Source organism: Necator americanus, chromosome II (genome assembly GCF_031761385.1).
Source record: "Necator americanus strain Aroian chromosome II, whole genome shotgun sequence".
NCBI lineage: Eukaryota > Metazoa > Nematoda > Chromadorea > Rhabditida > Ancylostomatidae > Necator > Necator americanus.
Window position 1 is genome coordinate 7,501,196 of NC_087372.1, and position 20,625 is coordinate 7,521,820.

The window sequence follows — 20,625 nt, forward strand, 5'->3', positions numbered from 1 at the left end:
TTGGTGTTATTGGTTTGGTGCTCGTTTTGTTATTACTAACATCACTTAATAGTTCACAGAATTGACAGAAGTTCCTAAAGTGTTTATTTCATTTCAGATAGGATTTCCTTGTTATTTCTCAGTCAGGAAAGACGGGAGCCTTTTGCTCGAACTAGGATGTTTGCAGAGTCTTCTGTGAGTTGGGGTTTTTTTGTTACCGTGCACTACCCATTTTTCCACTTTCTTTTTTTGGTTTTTTTTTTCTAACTATTCGTTTTTCACTTCCTTTAAAGTCTTCTAAACTAGTTATTTATAAGGATTCCGAACCCGATGCGCCATCAAATGGAAGAGAACATAGAATGTCTGTGCTGACAAAAGCTAAGCATGAAGATTTAAAAGAAACGTTTGAGGAGGAGTATGACCACTACAAGGTATCCGTTCATAATTCAGTTCGCGAGAATAATATTGGAGTGTTAGTATTTGTTGCTTAAAAGCTCTTTAGGGTAAAAGAAGATGCACCGATGATTCTGCCGATGGTGACTTATCGGATTCATCCACGGATGATCTCGATTCTCCACCTCCAGCTAAGATAGTGGCTGTGAGTGAAGAGGTGGACAGGACTAAGCCAATGACAAATGCTGAGAAGATGATGGCTAAGATGGGTTACAAGGAGGGGAAAGGTTTAGGAAAGCAAAAACAAGGTAAATCCTTAGCATTAATGAGCACTTGTTATTAATGGTTTTTTTTTTGCAAATTACAATCCATTAATCGAATTGACAGTGACTAGTTTTGTTTTCTAGGAATGGTTGAACCTGTAGCTTTATCTACTCAACGTGGTCGTGTTGGTCTCGGACATGAAATATCTAAGGTTAGCATCACTGTGGCTTTGTTTATCTTGTCAAAGATGTGCAGATTCTTTTAGGCAGTTGGCCGCGATTTTACGGAAACGTGGGATGAGACAAAAGAAGATAAAAGCATCGAAGAGTATGTGGTGTGGTTAACTGCATGTCCGGAGAGTACTCGTGACTGGGTTGTAGACAATCTCGAAGGTTCTGAATGGATACAAATTGGAGAGGTAAGACTTATGGTCACAGTGATTTTAAAGTCACAGTGTGGTTTTCTGCTTGTTCTTGTACGCTTTTATATGAACATAGTTGTTTTAAAGAGTTACATACTCTAGCATTCACTGTTTCATTCCGAGCAACTTGATTCCTTCTTCAAACTTTCTTTTTTTAGAAGAAGACAACGCTAGACGATGAGACCGAATTCTGCGACGGAGAAATTCTTCGTACAATGATAAAATCGAAAGAAGTTTGTTGTTTTCTGATTCTTGCTTTGATATCTTTCGTCTTTTGGTTTTCCTGTTAACAATTACACTGTGAGTGTTTTGGACCTAGAATCCATCCTTTGAGGTTTTCAATGTGATACCGGATCGTGATCTCAGAGAAGCACGAGCACGAGCGAACCCGTACGAGACGATCGGAGGAGCATTTTTTCAGAATCGGGCTGCTATGAAAGTTGCTAACATGGATAAAGTATTCGACTGGTTATTGAGCATGGAGACAGAAGACAAGCTTCTGGTGAGCACATTTTGTTTCAGATGGATTTTAAAGTGGACTATTATCGCTTTAGAATAAAAATCCTCTGAAGTCTGATCGACCCACAAACAACTGTGATCGTGAGACCCCACTATTCTATTTTGCTGATGTATGTGCTGGTCCTGGTGGATTTTCTGAATATATGTTATGGCGCAAAGCGTTTTACAATGCGAAGGGATTCGGTTTCACACTAAAAGGTATGGCCTCATAACTTTTAGAAAAATATTCGATGAATCGCAATCAAATTTGCTTAAACAGGAAAAGATGACTTCAAACTTGGGAAGTTTACTGCTTCTTCTGCCTATTATTTTGAACCGTACTATGGGAAACATGGTGATGGCGATGTTATGAATCCAGAAAATATTGACTCTTTGGAAGATTTCATCATGAAAGGTGGTTCTTCACTTTGTTTTCGCTAATACTCTTCCGTTTTTGTTTCTAAGCATTTTGCTAGTTGATTTTGAAGTTTCTTCTGATTTTTGGGTTCTGAAATCTGGATTTTATTGTAGGGACTAATGACATGGGTGTGGATCTGATGATGGCCGACGGCGGTTTCAGTGTTGAAGGGCAGGAAACTATCCAGGTAATCCATCTGCTCTCTTTTTTCTTTTGCACCCTTTTTTGTTATGTTCTCATTAGTTCCCTCGTTTTTACCTTTACTTGGGGTAGTCTATTTCTTAGGATGTAGTTCTCATTTTTACCCTGCATGGTTTTTTTACTCTTCAACGTTGTCCTGAAAGTTCCGAGGCTTTTACGATTTTTCTTAATTTGCTTTAATTTTTTTAATTAAATTCACGTTTTCCGCTGTGATCATATCATATGTACAAGACACTCTAATGCTGAGTTGAATTCTTCTAGGAAATTCTCTCGAAACGTCTCTATCTTTGTCAGTTGTTGGTCTCTCTTTGTATTGTAAAAGAAGGCGGTGTGTTCTTCTGTAAACTCTTCGACATTTTCACACCATTCAGGTTTGACCGATTTATATAGGACTACATAGAAGATTTTTTTAATAGAAGAATAATAAAAGAGTGTAAAGGATCAATTCCGTTGGCATGCTGCAATTTTTTATTTCAGCGCTGGTTTGATCTACTTGATGTACATAGCCTATGACCAAGTGACACTTCATAAACCACATACGAGTCGCCCCGCAAATTCTGAAAGGTGCTATGATGTTTTGATAAAAGTTTTTGTTTTAGTTGTTCTATGTTTGTTGTGCTCATCTTTCAAAAAAGGTTAAAATGGTCATCACATTCTTGGACTGGTAAAATGTTCTTGGAATTTCTTTCACTAGTTATTTATAATCACATAAGTTGTACACTGATCGGTCGTTCAATGTGATGCGCTTCTTTTGTTGTGGTTTTTTTTTTAAATTTGCCAGAACGTTCTTTTTAGGTACATTGTCTGCAAGGGATTACGGAAGAATTACTCCGATGCTATCCGGGATTATCTAAAACGGTTTGTTGCACATTTAATGTTAACAAAAGATGTCTTAAAGAAATTTCCCACCTTGTATCTTAGCTGGTTACAGGAAGGTGACAAGGACAACATCCCACTATGTGGGGCTCGTTAAACGTAGAACAAGCGATAATGGGAAAATCTTGGGCACGCCATTAGACCGCTCCACTGATTGTGCTGGATTTTGTTCTGATTTTCAAATAATTTTGATTTAGCGTTCTCACCAAGACTGGTGTTACTACCGTTCACTACTGTTACTCCCAAAGGTTCTCTCTACCTATCCTTTCCCTAAGCTGAAATAAGACGCGATAAAATTTCTACAAAATACCTTAAGTATTCTTATTAGATATATATCATTATTATTATTCTGTATCAATTACTATAGGGGCGGGTGTAGTGTAGCGGTTAGAGGTTCCGCTTCCTGCACAATCGATCGGATATCCTTTATCCTTTATCAATCACTATTAGCACATGTATACAGTTTCATCTCCAAAGTTATTAGAATTCTCTACTGATATTGTTAATCACATGCTGCTTTATTGCGACATGCATGTGTGGCGTAAATTACATTCAATTCAGGGTTAATATTCAACTGGACGAATTTGCGAAGTCCAAGTCGTCACGGGATGTGATCAGTGTCGTACCAGTTGAAACGATGCGAAACGATGAAACTTTCACTACATATTTGACTGAGCATAACGAGAGGTAATTTTGTTTTACTTTTCTAGATTTTTGTGTTTCTTTTGGTTGTTATTTTTTTCCCTTCCAATAACTCTTGTTCTACTTCAGACTGGCTATTCGACAATCAACGTATCTGCAAAAGTATTTAAGCTATGCGAGAAACAGCTCTCTAATTGATAAAGACCAAGTCAGTTAATATATTTAATGTTGAGGTAATGGTAATTCGTGCTCTAGGCAACACTTCGCGATGATTGTCTAAAATATTGGTTGGTTCCAAACAAAACTCTGGATAGGAGAGAGCGTGGCGCTGAGCGACAACAAATAGATCCAGATCAGTACTTTGGAAGGTTCACCAGAAAGGTGAGGCACGGTATCTTGTATTTCCTGCTGATTCCACATGCAAATTCGTTTGATAGTTTTTTTTGTCTATCAGGTAATCCTATAGGGTTGAGTGTAGTTGTTTTCAGGCGTTGAAAATCAGTTCAGCTTTCAGTTCTACGGGCGTGAAGACTTTAATGCACGACTACCTCCATTTACTGCGAACCTCTTGACTGAAAGAATGATAAAAGAGCTCAAGTATGCGGAATATTCGCTCAACATATTATCAAACCGTGCCTCTACACAACCGGAGCTGCTTATTTCTACTGGAGTAGGAGCCTTAGTACTTTGTCGTTGTTTGGCTTGTTAATAGATCTAGTTGTTAAGGACGCAGTGTTTGTTTGGAAGAAACATTGGGAGAGGCTTGAGAACAATTTGATGCGAATTCCTGACCGAACAGTTTTGCTAGTAGAAAGAGCGACGACTTACAAGCTGGTAACGCCATCTCGGTTTTGTTTTCGTTATCCTCATTACCCGCTTTGGGTACCAATTGGAGTACTTGGGAAAAAATACCTCGATGAGGCTCGATTAGTAGGAACTTCTCATCTTCTCTCTTCCCACCTATCATCAACTCTGCGCGGGGACTTTTGGTGCGTCTTCAGTGTCGAACGATCTTTGAACGAAGTTGCGCTCCCAGGAGGACGCAAAGTACAAATGGGTCCCATCCTTTTTGATTTCGTTACGTTCCGAGACATCAAATATGCATCATTCCGAAGCGAAATATTTCCATTTTATCGTGGGGCTTTCGAAAAGTTTCGTTTTGCATCTATAACTACCAATGATCGCTTTACTTTTTGAGAGCGGTATTAGTATTTTTTACATTGAAGTAATTTTGGTTAGTAATTTAGTAATAATAATTTGGTAATTTAATAATAATTTAGACGTAAGAGAAGTAGAAGTCATTAGATTATCTAAGCTCGTAGAAACCTAACTCAGCTCAGTTTTATAGGACTACGTTTGATCCTATCGTATCGTATTTTTCTTGTTTCCTCTTCTCCCTCTTAGATTATTAAAGTAATAACTGGAAGGAGAATTGAAGCTGTTAATAACTAAACGTAGAGCCTTGGCAGGTGGATAAGCATCTCGACACTGTGGCGGCGAACGGTCTCGTTCGCATCCTAGATGCAGCAGTCATTAATGGTGATGATGTATCAGGTCTGCTTTACTCAAAACGAATGGAAGCAGCAAAGAAATTCTGTCAGGCACTCAAACTGGTCTGTTTTTTTTTTCTGCAATTGATTCTTACTTTTCTTATTCTGCATCATGATCTTTGATTGGAATACTGATTCATTTTGGAATTGCAGGTCGTTCCCCAAGTTCGATTAGGGTGGGGACAGCATGAACGGTATATCGTCCCCCCACAACTTGTCACTGCAGAACTGTTCCAATTCGACCAGCTTGCGGAGGTTTTTATTCTTCAATGATTACTTCGTTGCACTCTTTTTGTTCTTTTATGTAAACAAAGACTTTCTTCAGGTACGTCGAAGGTTTTCACGTTTGCGTCACTCAGGCGAAGAAATACTAGTGTTTGAGGAGAATGGACATTTACTTATGTGCAAAGCATTTCGAGTTGCGCGCTTGCTGAAAGGTGAATGCCCATCTCTCGTATTTCTTGCGTGGGGGGTGAAGGTAAAAATGGGTATTTAGAGTCTTGGAAGATGGGATGGTCTTGTAGCCGACACATGACTTATGCGTTCTGCCCTCAACGAGCAGATCTGGGTAGCTTTTTCGAACCTCAATGGGAAGAGTGAGTAATAGCTGTTCTTCTTCATGTTTTACATGCATTCTTTCTGGCTACTTAATGGAGCTTTCAAGCTTATCACAACTTTATATGACTTTTTATCACTGGTGCTGGAAGCACTAGTGACTGGTCATGGACTAACCATAGACAAGGGCAGAGTATCGTCCACTTCAGCTTCCAGCACCAGTGATTTCTTTGGCTAAGGTTTAGCGGCAAGCGAAAGAGCTCTGTTGCCGTTACAAACGCATAGCTAGCGATTTGCGACTACAAAAGGGCAGCGCTAACCCGATGTCGAAGCGTCAGCTATCGTCGGTTTCTAGGCATGAATGCTGCTCTTCGTTCTGGGAAAGTGCGATGACTTCGAAGGCGGTTGCTGGCCACTCTCCTATGCAATACATTTGGAGTTGGGAAAACAGCTGTAAGTATCACATCTTTTATTATTCGTAGGGGTCGATATAATGCTTCTCCGAAAAAAAGTTTTTTTTTTAAACTACGCTGAAGTATAGCAGCGTTGTGAGAGCGGTATTTCCTAGATGTACATTTCTAGATTACAATTAGCATGTATTTCGCTTTCTTAGTGCTGGATAACTACGGGCCTCGTATAATCCTCGAGAGCGATTCTCACAAAAGCGGTCCAACTGTAAACTCTTTGCTTCGTGAAGTTGCCAATACTGATGAGCAGTGTAAGAAGACGTAGACCTAAGCATTTTTTTCTAGATTTGGTAACGGTTCTATTGTTTACTCATGTGAGAAATGTTTGCGGGGATACCCCAATTGTAAATGTTTAAAGATTGCCATACTGACCTCTTCTGTTTTCTTGATATTCGCATGTTGTAAAGTATCGGGTATTGCATTGTTTGCAGTGACATCTCATACTAGTTCTCTTATAATTTTTGTCCATCTAAAGACTCTTCATTCAGCTTCTTTTCATGTTTTTTAATCGTGATGTGACAAACTACTTGCTATCTCTGATATTATCTTTCTGCCTAAGTATTCACTAAAATTTTAAAAAATGAAAGCTAAAGAGATTTCTTCTGTTGGGTTCACTCTGGCAGTTTTTTCTTGGGGGAATTATGTTGAAGAATGTCACAAACTTCTATTACGAGCAATATTCTTCAATGTATTTCGTCAATACTTGGGCAGTGTTTAGCTCAAATGTTAAGAAATGCAGCCGTGAATGTACGGGATGAATGGATCGAAACCGAATTGCGCAAATTTCATCACTCCAGGGTCCATAAATATTTACCAAACTGTCGGAAAGATAAAGAGTTACATCGGCTTTCGAAAGCCTTCGAAAGTCGTTGTATAGATCAATCAATCGACATTAACCTCTAACGATTCTGAATTAAAGACATTGGCGAACATGATGGCGCATCGCAAGCGGATTAATCAACGTCGCGCACTTCAACCTTTATCCTTATTATTTGGTGTAACGGACGATACTAAGTCAGTAGTCAGTAAAACAGTAGTAGTCCAGTAATAATGATCTCTTCTATGAAATTCTATAACTTTCGATATGTTTTTCGCGACTCGTAACGACGCAAGAGTACCCCCGAGGTGCTGTCGGGTCCCAATATTTCGATTCACAATGGGAATCTCTTTGTCTGTCTCTCACCTCAAATATTTTTTACCTCATATGACTGGACATTAATTGTAGCTATCATGAAGTTTGATAGGTTTTGTACCAATTCGTTCGTATTAGGCATATCTTTTTTCTTGAGATGAATTGTGAATAAAAATGTTCGGCGTTAATCAATCCACTTGGAATGCGCTAACGCGTCCACATCAATTCAGGATCGTTTGAGGTTTACCCATTTGTCCTGTGATTTGCGAGGCTAGCTTACGCACCAAGTCAACGTTTTATTCTCTCAGACATGTTTGGCACAAATTAATCGACCCCGGAGGGACGAAAGGCCTGGTTGGCACTAGAACGATATCGAACCATCGATCGAGCATCGGCCAATTCGCAGCGAAATTTCTTACCGACTTTAATTCTAAGACGAAATTCCACACTATCTCATTGTGAATATAATGAACTATTATTTGAATCCTCTGCAACAGTTCCGTTTTGTCCGTGATCCGCTGTATACTACGGAATGCAATATTAGAGTATAATTTATACAATTCGAGTCAATTTGGCTCAACATAACAACTTATCACAATCAATTTGGGAGACAAATACTTAGGAATAACTTAAGTGGTAGTGTGCAAAGGCACATAATTCTCTTGGTCATAATAGCATATCAAGGACACTTTTTGCAGCTAACAGTTAGCTTATTCCCTAAACTATAAGTTTGACAAAAAAAATTACTGGGACGACGGCATATATCACAAGAATGAGGATGAGCAATCCCAAAAACAATAACACTACCTGACAATCACTCGACGAAGAGAACAAACATACAACACCTTTACATAACACGATTATCCTAATGGTCCGCAAGTTGGTCGAAACAGCCGCAGTGGTATTTGAATTCGATATGAGACGAGGACGAGATTACTAACCGTGTGGTATGCACAACGATAGCATACTTATTATAGCTGTATGGGATTCACATTATGAACGTGAATACGTGAGTAGAAAACGTAGTTATAAAACGGAATGGCCGGAATAACATTGACAATGACAGATCATTGACTAGTCAATTGCCAGCGTGTCACAAGCAGTAATGCCAGGACAGCGCATGCGGACTAGTATTGAGGGGAACAGGTGAAGAACAGCCAGAAAAACGCAAGAGAAGCGTAGAACAGCACAACCAGCTCTACGTCGGCGAATAGACGAGGTAATGGAAGTTGCGCTCGCAGTTCATCGAGGGCAAGTTCGAGAATGGCGGAGTCCAGAACATATATTGATTCGCTCTCATATCCTGAAATATTGCCGATGTACGCTAGAGACTATTTTGAAATAAACTACAAAGAAGACGAAAGTCTAAAAGAAGCTGAATCCCCTTCATGCCTAACTTTTATCAAAATGACACGAAGCTCGGCGCCGTCGCGTAAGCGGCTCTGCTCGCAGCGACGCAGTGAAGCCAAGAGTGGGGTCGAGGTGAGACCTTCGCTAACTCCACTCACCTTTGCAGTTCGGGATGATCGATCACACCACGATCCTAACCGCTTGGCTCCACTGCACCGCTTCGGATGGAGCCGCTCCCCGAACTGCACCTAGCTTTGGTAAAATGTAGTTGGAGAGGGAGGGCACTCAGTCACGCTTTTATTTCTGGAGGTAACTAACTAAATCAGTCCAAGGCCCTAAAACCTAAGCATTGGTCTTAGAGGATTTACGAAATGTAAGCTAAAGTTGCGAAGAGAAAAAAGAAGATAGAGTTCCCAGAAATAAAGGCACAGTTGAGTGCTCCAAACCCCATCTAAAATACATTGCAATCCCTCCCTTCCCTCCCACCACAGCTTCATGTATTATGGTTTTGACCCGACCACAACCATTTGTTCATACAATCTCAGATAGTATGCTCTCAGTAGACTTAAATAGACCCGCAATGGAGGACGACAACCCTGAACGGTGTCATTCAGAAATTGTACTGTTGTGAGGCGCTACTACTGACGGAGAAGAGCGCCTTCGATCTACGTCTGCGTTTCACTTAGAGTCAAGTGTTTTGCTTTACTCCTTCGCGAATTTCGACTCCATGCTGCTGTGTCAGATCTGGATGATAACTTTGAGGGTCATCGTCCTCCACGGCGAGTCGGCTGATGGCGATTGTAATTCTCAAATGAAATCAAAGTAAGATTTTGTGATCTTGCCATCCAGCTACCCTCACCCAGTTCGTAATAGCTTTAAAATGCATACAGAAATGAAACTAACCAAAACATCCCTCGCCTAGGTAGTTGAGATTGAGGCTGTTCTCTAAAAAATGAGGAAGCTCGCATGAGAAGCTGTCGCTGTTGTCTATATTCACCAGCGCATTTGAAACAGTAACCCGTCGCAGAGAAGAGGAAGAAAAACGGGAGGAGTCCGCAATTGCCTCTGAACATCTGCTGGTAACAGTTTTTTTCAGGTAAACAAAGAAATTAGAAGATCAAAATCACTGCAAATGCTACCTAAAGGTTGTCCCTGCGGACTCCTCCTCTCTGGCCCCCCGACTGCTGTTGCGTTGGATAGCGCACGACGCGGGGTTGAAAACCATCGCCACTTCTGGACGGGCCGCCTTGGCGTTTTCCACCTCCTTGCCTTAGCGCCTGTCGGTCACGGTCCACTTCAACATCTTCTAAGCGCTAAAGAGAAAAAAAAACTTAATACCTAAAAAGGAGCGATGTGTTTATTCAAGTGCAATCAAGATATATATGGTTTCACGTCTGTAGATACGAAACACTCAAGAGCAAAGATAAGCGACATACTTTACGGCAGGTTTTCTGTTGTAAAGAATTATCTATGATGAAAACAAATAGTAAGGAAAAAGATCGTTGCATTGCACTGTCACGCTTATTCTTTTTTCCGCAACAAAAGAAAATCTGTTGAAAAAGAAAATCCCCAAAATTTCGAAGTAAACTTAGATACCACATTGAGAGAGAATCTTTGTAAAAAGAGCTATGAAAAGATATGGATGTGCATTGAAAGCGACCGAGTTTTGCGGACTGAATAGAAAAGCTTTGTTTTAGCATAATCACACACTAGCTAATTTGTTGAATTGGGAATATCGGCTCAGCAGCTGAGAGACCTGAGCTGAGACGAGTTACTTCAACCAACGCACACAGAAGTGACTTCTTACGAAACAGTGACAGTGATTTCGAAACTATAGGACATACCTGAGTAAGTGTGAGCTTTTGTTGAATAGCTAGGCGAAGAAGCTGGTTAAGCGTCTTCTTTTCTTCTTCGCTATTACGCTGGTCAGCTTCCAGTTCTTCTACCTTAAAATTTGATTGTGTTTAACAGATAAGAACTTCCACTTCCGTAAAAATGCTCTGAGAGGTGCAGTTATGTAAGAAAGTAATGAGAGTACATGAAATGGGAATCCAGGTCATACCTGTGCTTGCAGCTCTTCACATCGAGCGGTAAACATAGCACGATGACTAGCGAAAGTAGCAGCATCTTCCTTGAGTTGTTTTAGTTCACGCCTCATGCGCTCGCCGATTTCCTGAACAAAATCGTAAAGTGGCTGAATACTCTTTTACGAAAAAAAAAGAACTGAACCCCTTGATGGATGAATAATTCACGCGTATGCATTCATGCACGTACCTGGTGTGCCTTCTTATCGGCTTCGTATTTGTCTCGAAGTGAGGCCAACGCTGACTCAGCTGTCAATTTGTTCGACTTCAACACAGTACGCAAGGTCGAGATCTGATCGCTGTAATGTTTTCCAGACTAGTACAAGAATTTGCATCAGATTTCAGAAGATAATGGAAATTAGATTTCAAAAGATAATGGAAACAGTTTCAGTCAAACTGCAATAACAGGATTACATACCGTTTTGTGCTCAGTAACGAGCGAAGTTTCATGTTTTGCATGAGGATGTCGTCTGTTTCAGCTCCTCCGGCCGCAATAGCTTGATTGAGTGCTTGCTCGGCTGTTCGCTTTACTGTCGTCAACAATTTTTTCAGACTTTCACTAGTTTGCGATAGTGGGCTGCCATCTGCAAGAGGGTGCTCAATCGTTCGCATAATCATATTCTACTGGGTACCTCCTCCTTTTAACGTTTATTTCGAATTGCTTTCTCATGAAAAAAAAACAACAGTATGCATCACAATCCTATTGCAAATACTGTAGAAATGTCGTGATCGTACAGAAATTCACAACAACAAAGTACCTGTAAGTACGCGTTGCCGAAGATCACTCTCGCTAACCACATCAGCAATTTTGCAGCTGCTGAGGCGTGGATCGACGTCACGAATAAAGGATGGGGCAAGCACCTGGAAAAGATCATAGTAGAGCCGTATTTCCAACTCGGAATTTTCTATATCCTTCTTAGACATCCACGCAATTTTTCTCCCTAAATATATGGAAATGAAAAAAAGGAATGAAGCAGTCTCCGAGTTGTTGGAAAATGGCTCTCTCTAATGCTCATGGGTGAAGTTGCAGCACTTAATAACAAACACAAACAACATTGCTTCTGTTGTACCTGGGAAGCGAGACGAAAACACTTTAGTGCTAGATGGCAAAAGAAATGCAGCAAATATTCTAAGCATTATAGAACTGGCAGGTTCAAGAAAGTACAGCAGCACTTACAGCTCTATCCGAGTTCAACGGAATACCCTTTGCACCACTGGTATCCGTTTCGGTCCCACTCTCCACTCCTTCGTCTACCAACGAGACTTTCGGTAAGTCCTCTGCATTTTCGCGTGCCAGTTGTCGCAATTTGTTCACAATCTACGACAAGGACTATTTAAAACTGGTTCAATCATGCGTAAATGTCGTTTCGAAGTGCTATGGGTATTAGCTGAATCACCATGATTATAAGCATACCTCGATTACGGACTTTTCAGATGTGAGACCTTGATTTTGAACAATCTGCGAGTAGAACTGGAATAATTGATCGGAAACTTGAATCATGGCATCCTGAAAATGATTAAATTATAAAAAAAATCTTCTTTTGGAAATTTTCTTTTAGCAGTGCTGTTTCATGCACTTTAACTATTAGGCTCCCATAGGCAAGCTAGAAAATTGAGTGCAAACAAAAGTGCAGACGGACCCATTCGAGAATTACAGAAAAACAAGTGAAGAATAATTGATGTTGGTATATGCAAATTTCTTCGTTTCCTTCATCTTTCTTGCGGAAATTATATATTGAGTTTTAAAATGCAGAACGGGTGAACAACAGAAGAAGAAAGAATGAGTCTACTAAAAAGTAATAACCGAAAGATCGCTGAAGCAAGTGAAACTGCAACTGTGACTCTTTGGACATCGCATAAAGTTCCAAGCGTTGAAAAAAATACTTTCCTTACATTCTACCCAACGAAATGAATTACTCATCTCCTGAAATCCGACTTCAAGACCCATTCATTTTACTCAACAAAACCACGAATTTCCCATTCTATAGAACTAGATTCTACTAATCAATAGTGTGTCACTTTTTTGCAACAAACGTCGCTATTTTCAATAATATATATTATTTAGTGTTGCTACAAAGCTAACCCTCAAATGAACATATGCTGCTTCGTTGAGCATGCAAAACGTCGTTCCGAGCCTTGTTTCTCACATTTGAAAAAAATGACACGAAGCCTTGCGTGCGATAACGATGAGAGCATTTCATTAAAATGATACATGGGACCGAAGCTTATAACAATAACATTGGAAATGTACAGCACCTGAGCAGCTGCAAGTTGTGCTGCTTTCTCGCCAGCAAAAAGTAACAATGTGCGTATATCAGCTTTTTGGTCGTGAACTCTCTTGTCCGCATTCGCATCATCGCCCTTCAACAGATGATCGAGTCGATCCAGAACCACATCTTTTTGTTGGCGAACATGTCGGAAGTCAAGTTCTGGGAATAAAGACGTTAACGTTGTGGTTTACAAGAAGAGAATGCATGTGATTTTACCTCCAGCATAGTTAATGTTGAGTCTTTGCATTATGCTTGATATGACTTCTACAGCAGCTTTCTCTCTATCTTTGACCTCTTCTTGAAGGCCATCACGAGCAGCTTCCAATTCACGAAGCTAAAATTTGTTATATAAAATATTGGTTTTCATAGACGAAGGATCATCAGGAACACAGACAAGGTACAAATAGACAGAAAAAGGATGAGAACGGGCAAAAAGTGATTTTTTTTTGTTTGTTAAAAAGCCCTACCGAATAGCAGAAAAGCTGACTATGTCTTAGAGAAGACGTAAAGATTTCTTTTTGACTGAAATAAGAACTCTTCCATTAAATACGGCTAACAACTAACAGCTAGAACAAAAAGATGACTATTGCACATTTTGAAGTTAGGTGGAAAAATCGTCCATTGCCGCGAATAATTTAATCCCCAAAGCAAAACCGCAGATTGCATAACAACCACTTCTTGCTGTTCATTCGTATTTTTGAATGATTCAGAAAGAATGTCAAAAGGCTGAAAAGCTGATGGCTCGTTGAAAACTTGCTGGACCTCTCCTCACCCACTCAACAGATGAATAAAAAGAAAAACAGCAGGATAGAGAAAATGAAAAAAAAAACAATAATGAAAGAGCAAGAACATCAAGATATTCCCAACCTTTTCATCAGTGCTTCCTTGAAGTTCGCTGAAGAGGTCGTTAGATGGCTGAGCAGGAACCGGCTCCTAAAAACAGTAAACAATACTCTCTGAAATCCGAAGAAGAAGAAGAAGAAGAAGAAGAAAAGAAAAGAAAAGAAAAGCTAAATACTGGGCGTTCACCTCTCCGAGCCTTTCAAGACCCATAAGCATATCGGTCAAACTACTCAAATGCTCAGCATTCTTCACAGCATCCAACTCTTTTTTCATCGCTAATCGTTGTTCTCGTTCCTGTTGTGCGGCAAGTAACGCTTCTTCCACCTAGGTGCAATAAATGGACCACATTTAGGGAGAAAAACACATGTTAGAATTTTTTTACCTGCTTTTCGGCAATATTTTTCAACAGCTGACTCTCTTCTATTGCAGCGTTCAGCATATAAATTTCGTCGGCATATCTAGTGCAGTCGATTTTGAGTGATTCAAATTCGACTTGTGCACCACGAAGATTGGCAACCTAAAAGGGCAACAGTATTGAACACGTAAGCACATATAAATATTTAACAGCGGTGAATTTACGGTTTTCTGTAGAGCAATATTCTCTTCTTCCAGTTCTGTATATTCACCCATTAGTCTTTGCTCTCGCTCCTTCGTCTCTTTCAATTCGGCCTGGAAAACCGTTAATCCTGCAATTCGTTTCCCTTCAGACTGTTGCAAGAATGAGCCCACAGGGCAAATTATTCAGAAAATCGATTAGCCGAGGTTTTTCCGAGCTTTTTTGGATATGCTGGCTATGGAACGTTGTCTTAGAAAGAAAGGATATTATTCCTCTTGAGAACATTCGATTTTGTGCGGCATGGGACAGGAAATACTGGGACAAGTGGAGCGAGATGAGGTTTCAGGTGATTTAGACTCCTTTTCCATGACCATTAATCTTTTTAAAAACGCATATCTGCAGGGATTTTCATACACTTCGTGGATGGCTGAAGTTTATCCTACGGACTAAGGAAAGTAATAGAGAACCTATTGGAAATGGTCCCTTGAAGGTTCTTAACCCGAGGACTGAAATCAGATAAGGAGAAATTGATGGAACACCTAAACATTAGGTTGTGAAATGAGTTCTGTCCATTCTTCTAAGTCCATTCTCTTTTATTTCTCCAGTTACTTCCGGTCGAGTGCCATGCATTCCATTCGAAAGTACTTTTTTTCCCCCGTTTCCGTAATTTTTGGAAACTTAATTGCTCTTATGTTTCGGATTAGAACAATGGACTGCCATATTGACAAAAACGGGCATTTTCAAAATTTCTTTTGTTTCCGCTTCAAACTTCAATGCGAAATGGCTGCAAGAGCAGCTCGAAACACTTGTGGTCCTTGTAGAGAGGACGTGTAGTCATTGAAAGTACAGCCAGTAAAAGGGAAATTGTTCGAATATTATCAATTCCTATTGAAATAGCATTTTTCTTGAAAAAACAAAACCATCGAGAATCGACAAACTTCTTTTTATCGCAGAAGAAAAAACCATATTAGTAAAAAAAAAGGTGAAAAAGCTATTGCCAAAACTCAAACAATGAGGTTAGAGTGACCGATGCTGTACAGTACGATGCAATACAGTTGTAAATGTAGCATGTATCTTGTTTTAGTTTGATCCTCAAGAAACTAGTAGTTATGTACATCCACAAGGAACTAGTAATCCTCTAGTTTTTCATATGTTACTACACATATGCGAGATTATAATGAGCAGAACTATAATTTACGTAATTCATGACTATTTATTTAAGTGGAAATGTATAAAAATCCACTTACCAATGATAAGAAATAGGTAGTGATTCCGTTTACGGGGTCCAGGTCATGGCGCCATAAAACTAGTACAGTTGGGATGGTCGAACAAAAAGAACACTACTTGTTGTAGAAGGTATTCGCTAGAACTGTGCCTTCAGTTTATAAAACCCTGTTGATGAAAGTAAACTGACAAAAATAACAGATTATCGAACAATTATTGGTGGATTGTCGATTTCTTTCAGAAAAAGACGACCGTCCAGTAATTGTCCTCGGGAGTCATCAGTGTAATTAACGACTACAACCGGCACTTATTTTCATTAGATATTTGTGGCCATCTTCTTATGAATTCTACCTTTGCATTCACTTATTCACCTGGTAAGAAAATAAAAATCGATCCTTCTGTTGCCATGTAACATGAAAGCGAATGGTTAATTTGGTTAAGTTCGAATTAGACCCCACAATATAATACTAATTGCACGAACGGTTTTTTTTTTTTTTTGAAAAGAATTGTTTGCCCATACTAACGGAAAATATATGCATACATTGGTGATTTCGTAGAAAATAGAATCTAAGTATTTGTGCGGAATGGGTCCCGGCTCGAAATGAGACGTATATTCGCACTTCTATCGTTTGATTTCAAGTGAAAGTAAGTATAAAGCTTTAAACACTTAGGAAAAAGAAGATAGAAAAAAAGGAGCATAAAACAAAGTATGAAATAGAAGGAGATATATAAATTGTACCAGTCCACGTTTACAATTCTAAAAAGTTCAAGAAAATCTTGTCACTGGAACTCTATCCGAGGGCATCAGTTGTGAGTCATTAATAATTTTAACAACTAAGATGTTTCGTAGAACCAATTTTCACAAAGTTCTGCACATGCTTCGCATCAATTCCAGTGTGCTCCGTCAAAACGCTACTAATTTACGGAAAGTATACCTAATGTATGGTGCAGTTGATGGGACCCCAATAAATATCATTATGGTTAGGAGAAGCTTAAATTGGAAAGGATAAGGACTTTTCAAAGTTAAAAGAGTAAAAAAAAATGCTTATTCCAAGAAGAACATACTCTAAGTCTTCGCCGTTCTTCTTCGAGTGCGGCGCCAGTGTCCGAAGCAGAGCTGTGCTCCGCTTTCAGTCGTTCGAGTTCGCTTCGACATCGAGCAAGCTCCTAAATATTGTGACAAATTGATGGGGTCCCACGTGGATTACAATAAGTATTAGAGAAGAAAGGGGAAGAAACGCAAATAAAAGCAGTGAATCGTGATCACTATCAAACCTGTTCAGTGTTCCGAAGGTTTGTCTCGAGTACGGTGATTCTTTCGGTGAGACGACGTTCCTTGGCTGAACTCTCCTCCAGCAATGTCATTTCATTTTCAAGTTCACTTCGATGAGCCGCTTTGTGTTGTGAACGAAACTCGGCCAACATCTACAAAGGAGATAATCGTATCGGATGATTTTTAGCACTAAACTCAAGTAAAAGCACTTCCACTGAAGGAAAAATGTACTTTTTTCACGGATTAATTTCTGTTCGGGTATACAATGATCAACATTCGCGATCATATTTGAAAAAAACAACGAAATTCATTTCTCGCTCGAGGCGGACGGTCGCCAGCACTTATGTCTGGCGGTGCCACCGCGACGCGCATGCCTCCTCTACCCTGCTCCAATCGAAGCCGCATCGCGGTCAACGGGCTTCACGACATTGGGGGAATGAATTTTACGCAAAATCCCTTACATTCTAGAACTTCACATGGAATATCCCAGAACTGGAAAATGCATACGACGTCAGGAGAAATGCGATTTTTTTTTTCTCGAAGTTATATGTTAAGTGTGAATAGCAAACAAATGGAACTTAAAGCTCTATCTGGTGCATCAGCACTTTTGCTTTTACGTCTCTAATGAAATAGAAATGGAAAGTAGAAGATTCGAAAAATGCGACTCCCATGTACTACGATCATTTGCAGAAACGAACAGATTTCATCAAAATTGTACGCTGTTGCATCTTGTCGCAACAATTTTATGAGAAACTTCACGTTAAGCGATACAGTTGGTTCAAAATGCCCCAGAGTCTGCTGCAATTGCGTAAGCGACTGCACTCAAAGAGGCACAGCGAAGCCAGCGGTCGCGACTGTGGCGGGACCCGTTGCAGTCGCACAGCAGAGATGAGTGAGGTCCCCAAATCCATCGTAATCAATTAGCGCTTTCACTCCATTTCGAGTCCAAACGACTGCGCAAATAAGCCATTGAGTCATTTTGATACCGTGACTGTGGTCGGGTCCCACGAAGAAAACATTCTTTTCCTATTCAGCATATCTGCTTGGGTCCAGATCCCATCCAGTGTATACTTCAAAATAAGCAGAATATTTTCCTTTTTTTCCCTAAGGAAACAGTTGATGTTTACATAAACTGGAATGAGTTCATGGTAAAATACATTATTACACTCCTACTATTTGCAAATGAAAAAATGTGTACTTATTTACTCTTTATTATTTACTATTTACTAATAAGTAATATATTGAAGTCATTTTCCAACTATACCGACTTATGGAGCAAAATGGTAATGTAAAAAAAAATGGTACAGTTTATTTACCGTGTCTCTTCGTGACCTAAAGCGGTTTTCTGTGATCTATCGACCGATCGAAAACGGTTTTAAGGACGATCTAGCACAGATCGTTGAGGCAGGTACGCCTCCGCACGCGCGATTACGGTATGCTCATCGAATGTAGACGCGCGGACAGGTGGTGGAACACGCATGAGGCGAATTTTTGATCGTATTGTATGCATTTTTACCTGGTTAGCCTGATCCACCTCAATTTTTGCGGCATCGTATTGCGTTTGGAGTTGAGCGAGTTTCATCTCAAGTGCTTCCTTTTCCTGTAGAATACTCAGTCCCACTTCTGCGGCCTAAAGACGTCCATTCAGAAGCAGTAGCGACAAAAAAAAAAACGACAGCCCAGTGGCGTACATACATCCCGCCTAGAGAACACAGCACTTTACCTTATGTTTATCGGCGATCGCTTCCTGGAGAGCGGCCTCAAGCCGAATCACCTCGGCCCGTACTCGCTCCAGATCACCCATGTTCTAAAATGAAGAGGGGGACCATAGAGATGCAAAAAAAAGAAGAAAAATAGTGAAGAACAAATACAAAATAATGAAGCAGAACGTGAGAAATTCCATAAAAATCAATACCAGGTAAAAAGAGGCGAATCTGAATATCCAGTTTAAGAGAAAAAAGACAAACAAACAAACGGAAGAAATTTACAAGGGTATAGAAAAACCATGAATTCTATTCATATGACTTTATGTAATAGCAAACATTGAACACATTGAAGAAAAGGCTGACACTCTGACATGAAAAGAAAAAAAAAACATCACAGCCACTCAGACAAACATCATTCATTTACTTTTACATTTCTCCTATCCATCTTTCATACATGCACCGATTAATTCTTTTCTTCATTCATTCAGTCATTTGTTTGCCGATGTGAAAAACGAAGCGAAATCATAGGAAAATATGTGAGCAGCAGTAAAACTCGAAATTTAAATGATAACAACGGTGCACTGTTTTCGGAGAACTACGGATTCGGTGGTGATATTCATTTCATTCATTCATTCATTCATTCATTCATTCATTCATTCATTCATTCATTCATTTCATTCATTCATTCATTCATTCATTCATTCATTCATTCATTCATTCATTCATTCATTCATTCATTCATTCATTCATTCATTCATTCATTCATTCATTCATTCATTCATTCATTCATTCATTCATTCATTCATTCATTCATTCATTCATTCATTCATTCATTCATTCATTCATTCATTCATTCATTCATTCATTCATTCATTCATTCATTCATTCATTCATTCATTCATTCATTCATTCATTCATTCATTCATTCATTCATTCATTCATTTCATTCATCCTGCACTCATTCATCCAACCATTCGTACGTCCACTCATTTCATTCATTCGTTCATTCGGCGAAGAACGAAAAGAAAAGGACAGGAGGAAAGCGCTTGAAAGTCGCGAAAGTGTGAAATCGAATTCACCGGTGTAATAATATCATAACGAGATCTTCTCAAAACATCAGAATGACTCAAAATAATCAAAAAATAAAAAATAACTAACAAAAGGAGAAAATCAAGGCCCACTGTTTTTCCCTGCCTAGGATTTTTCCCGAGTCGTTACTGAAACAGCAGCTTGCTCTGTTAAAGTTATTCATGTAATCGAAAGCGAGAAAGCGATGGATAGAGTTACATATGTCCGCTTTTGTCCTTTAACTCTGACAGCTAAAGGCCCCTGGTGGATATGAAGTCATAGATCTTTTTTTTCCCGTCGGAAATTTCCTAACTGTTTAAATTTCTGACGTTTCAGAGGCTCAAACTAGTAAGCCTCGTTGAAAATTTATGATTAGGAAAACGACACTTATTTTTCCCTCGTTATTTTGTTATTCTAATGATGTAAAGCAAACGATTTAATTACCAAGAAAAGAAAAAAAAAAAGAGAAAAAGGCGACAAAGACTTCTATGAACGTTAAGATTGTTTCTGCGAATCCACTAATAAGATCTTAGGGCGATTCTTGGAAGTCTAAATTGAAAAACACCGCATTGCTAAGTATTCACATCGAATCCGCTAAAAGAAACAATCTAGGACGGTGTATTTAGGCTCGTAGTAACATTAAATTTGTAAAAAAAAAAAACTATTGTAAAATAATACCAAATAGCAAAAAATAATAAGTATAATATAAATAATTGATGTTAAATATCGAATAATACTAGAATTAATATCAGCGAAAATCGAAGAAGATGTCAGATTCTGGCTAATCGCTTGCGAACCTCAAAAATTGGAGGAAAATCCTGGAATGCTTCTAGCTGTTCGCTTGCTGAGAACCTA

At 39.3% G+C, this 20,625-nt stretch overlaps 2 protein-coding genes across 3 annotated transcripts; one reads left to right on the top strand and one right to left on the bottom strand.

The window, feature by feature from the left end:
* Positions 1 to 156: 156 nt before the first annotated feature.
* RB195_017092 (uncharacterized protein) lies at positions 157 to 6,529 on the top strand (the record flags this gene model as incomplete). The annotated part of the gene is made up of 24 exons (XM_013452937.2): positions 157 to 174; positions 297 to 410; positions 482 to 680; positions 780 to 847; positions 902 to 1,054; positions 1,216 to 1,290; positions 1,392 to 1,559; positions 1,612 to 1,774; positions 1,836 to 1,970; positions 2,087 to 2,160; positions 2,436 to 2,545; positions 2,652 to 2,738; positions 2,970 to 3,032; positions 3,612 to 3,737; positions 3,822 to 3,900; positions 3,948 to 4,073; positions 4,207 to 4,362; positions 4,419 to 4,526; positions 5,162 to 5,305; positions 5,396 to 5,497; positions 5,568 to 5,679; positions 5,739 to 5,838; positions 6,153 to 6,250; positions 6,411 to 6,529. 24 exons carry the CDS (start codon positions 157 to 159, stop codon positions 6,527 to 6,529), a joined length of 2,697 nt encoding a protein of 898 aa, XP_013308391.2.
* A 1,994-nt stretch (positions 6,530 to 8,523) lies between these two features.
* Positions 8,524 to 18,800, bottom strand: RB195_017093 (uncharacterized protein; the record flags this gene model as incomplete). 2 transcript variants are annotated; one of them, XM_064183935.1, is made up of 22 exons in its annotated part: positions 8,524 to 8,699; positions 9,650 to 9,691; positions 9,744 to 9,811; positions 9,886 to 9,898; positions 9,969 to 10,059; positions 10,591 to 10,692; positions 10,809 to 10,919; positions 11,021 to 11,129; positions 11,249 to 11,414; positions 11,589 to 11,691; positions 12,008 to 12,148; positions 12,245 to 12,337; positions 13,087 to 13,259; positions 13,317 to 13,434; positions 13,968 to 14,033; positions 14,130 to 14,267; positions 14,326 to 14,460; positions 14,523 to 14,612; positions 16,789 to 16,890; positions 16,999 to 17,148; positions 18,513 to 18,626; positions 18,720 to 18,800. In XM_064183935.1, 22 exons carry the CDS (start codon positions 18,798 to 18,800, stop codon positions 8,524 to 8,526), a joined length of 2,382 nt encoding a protein of 793 aa, XP_064039816.1. The 2 variants fall into 2 exon arrangements, with proteins under 2 accessions (XP_064039816.1, XP_064039815.1); XM_064183934.1 differs by lacking the exon at positions 9,886 to 9,898 and having other exon boundaries at positions 9,650 to 9,811.
* Between the last annotated feature and the right edge of the window lie 1,825 nt (positions 18,801 to 20,625).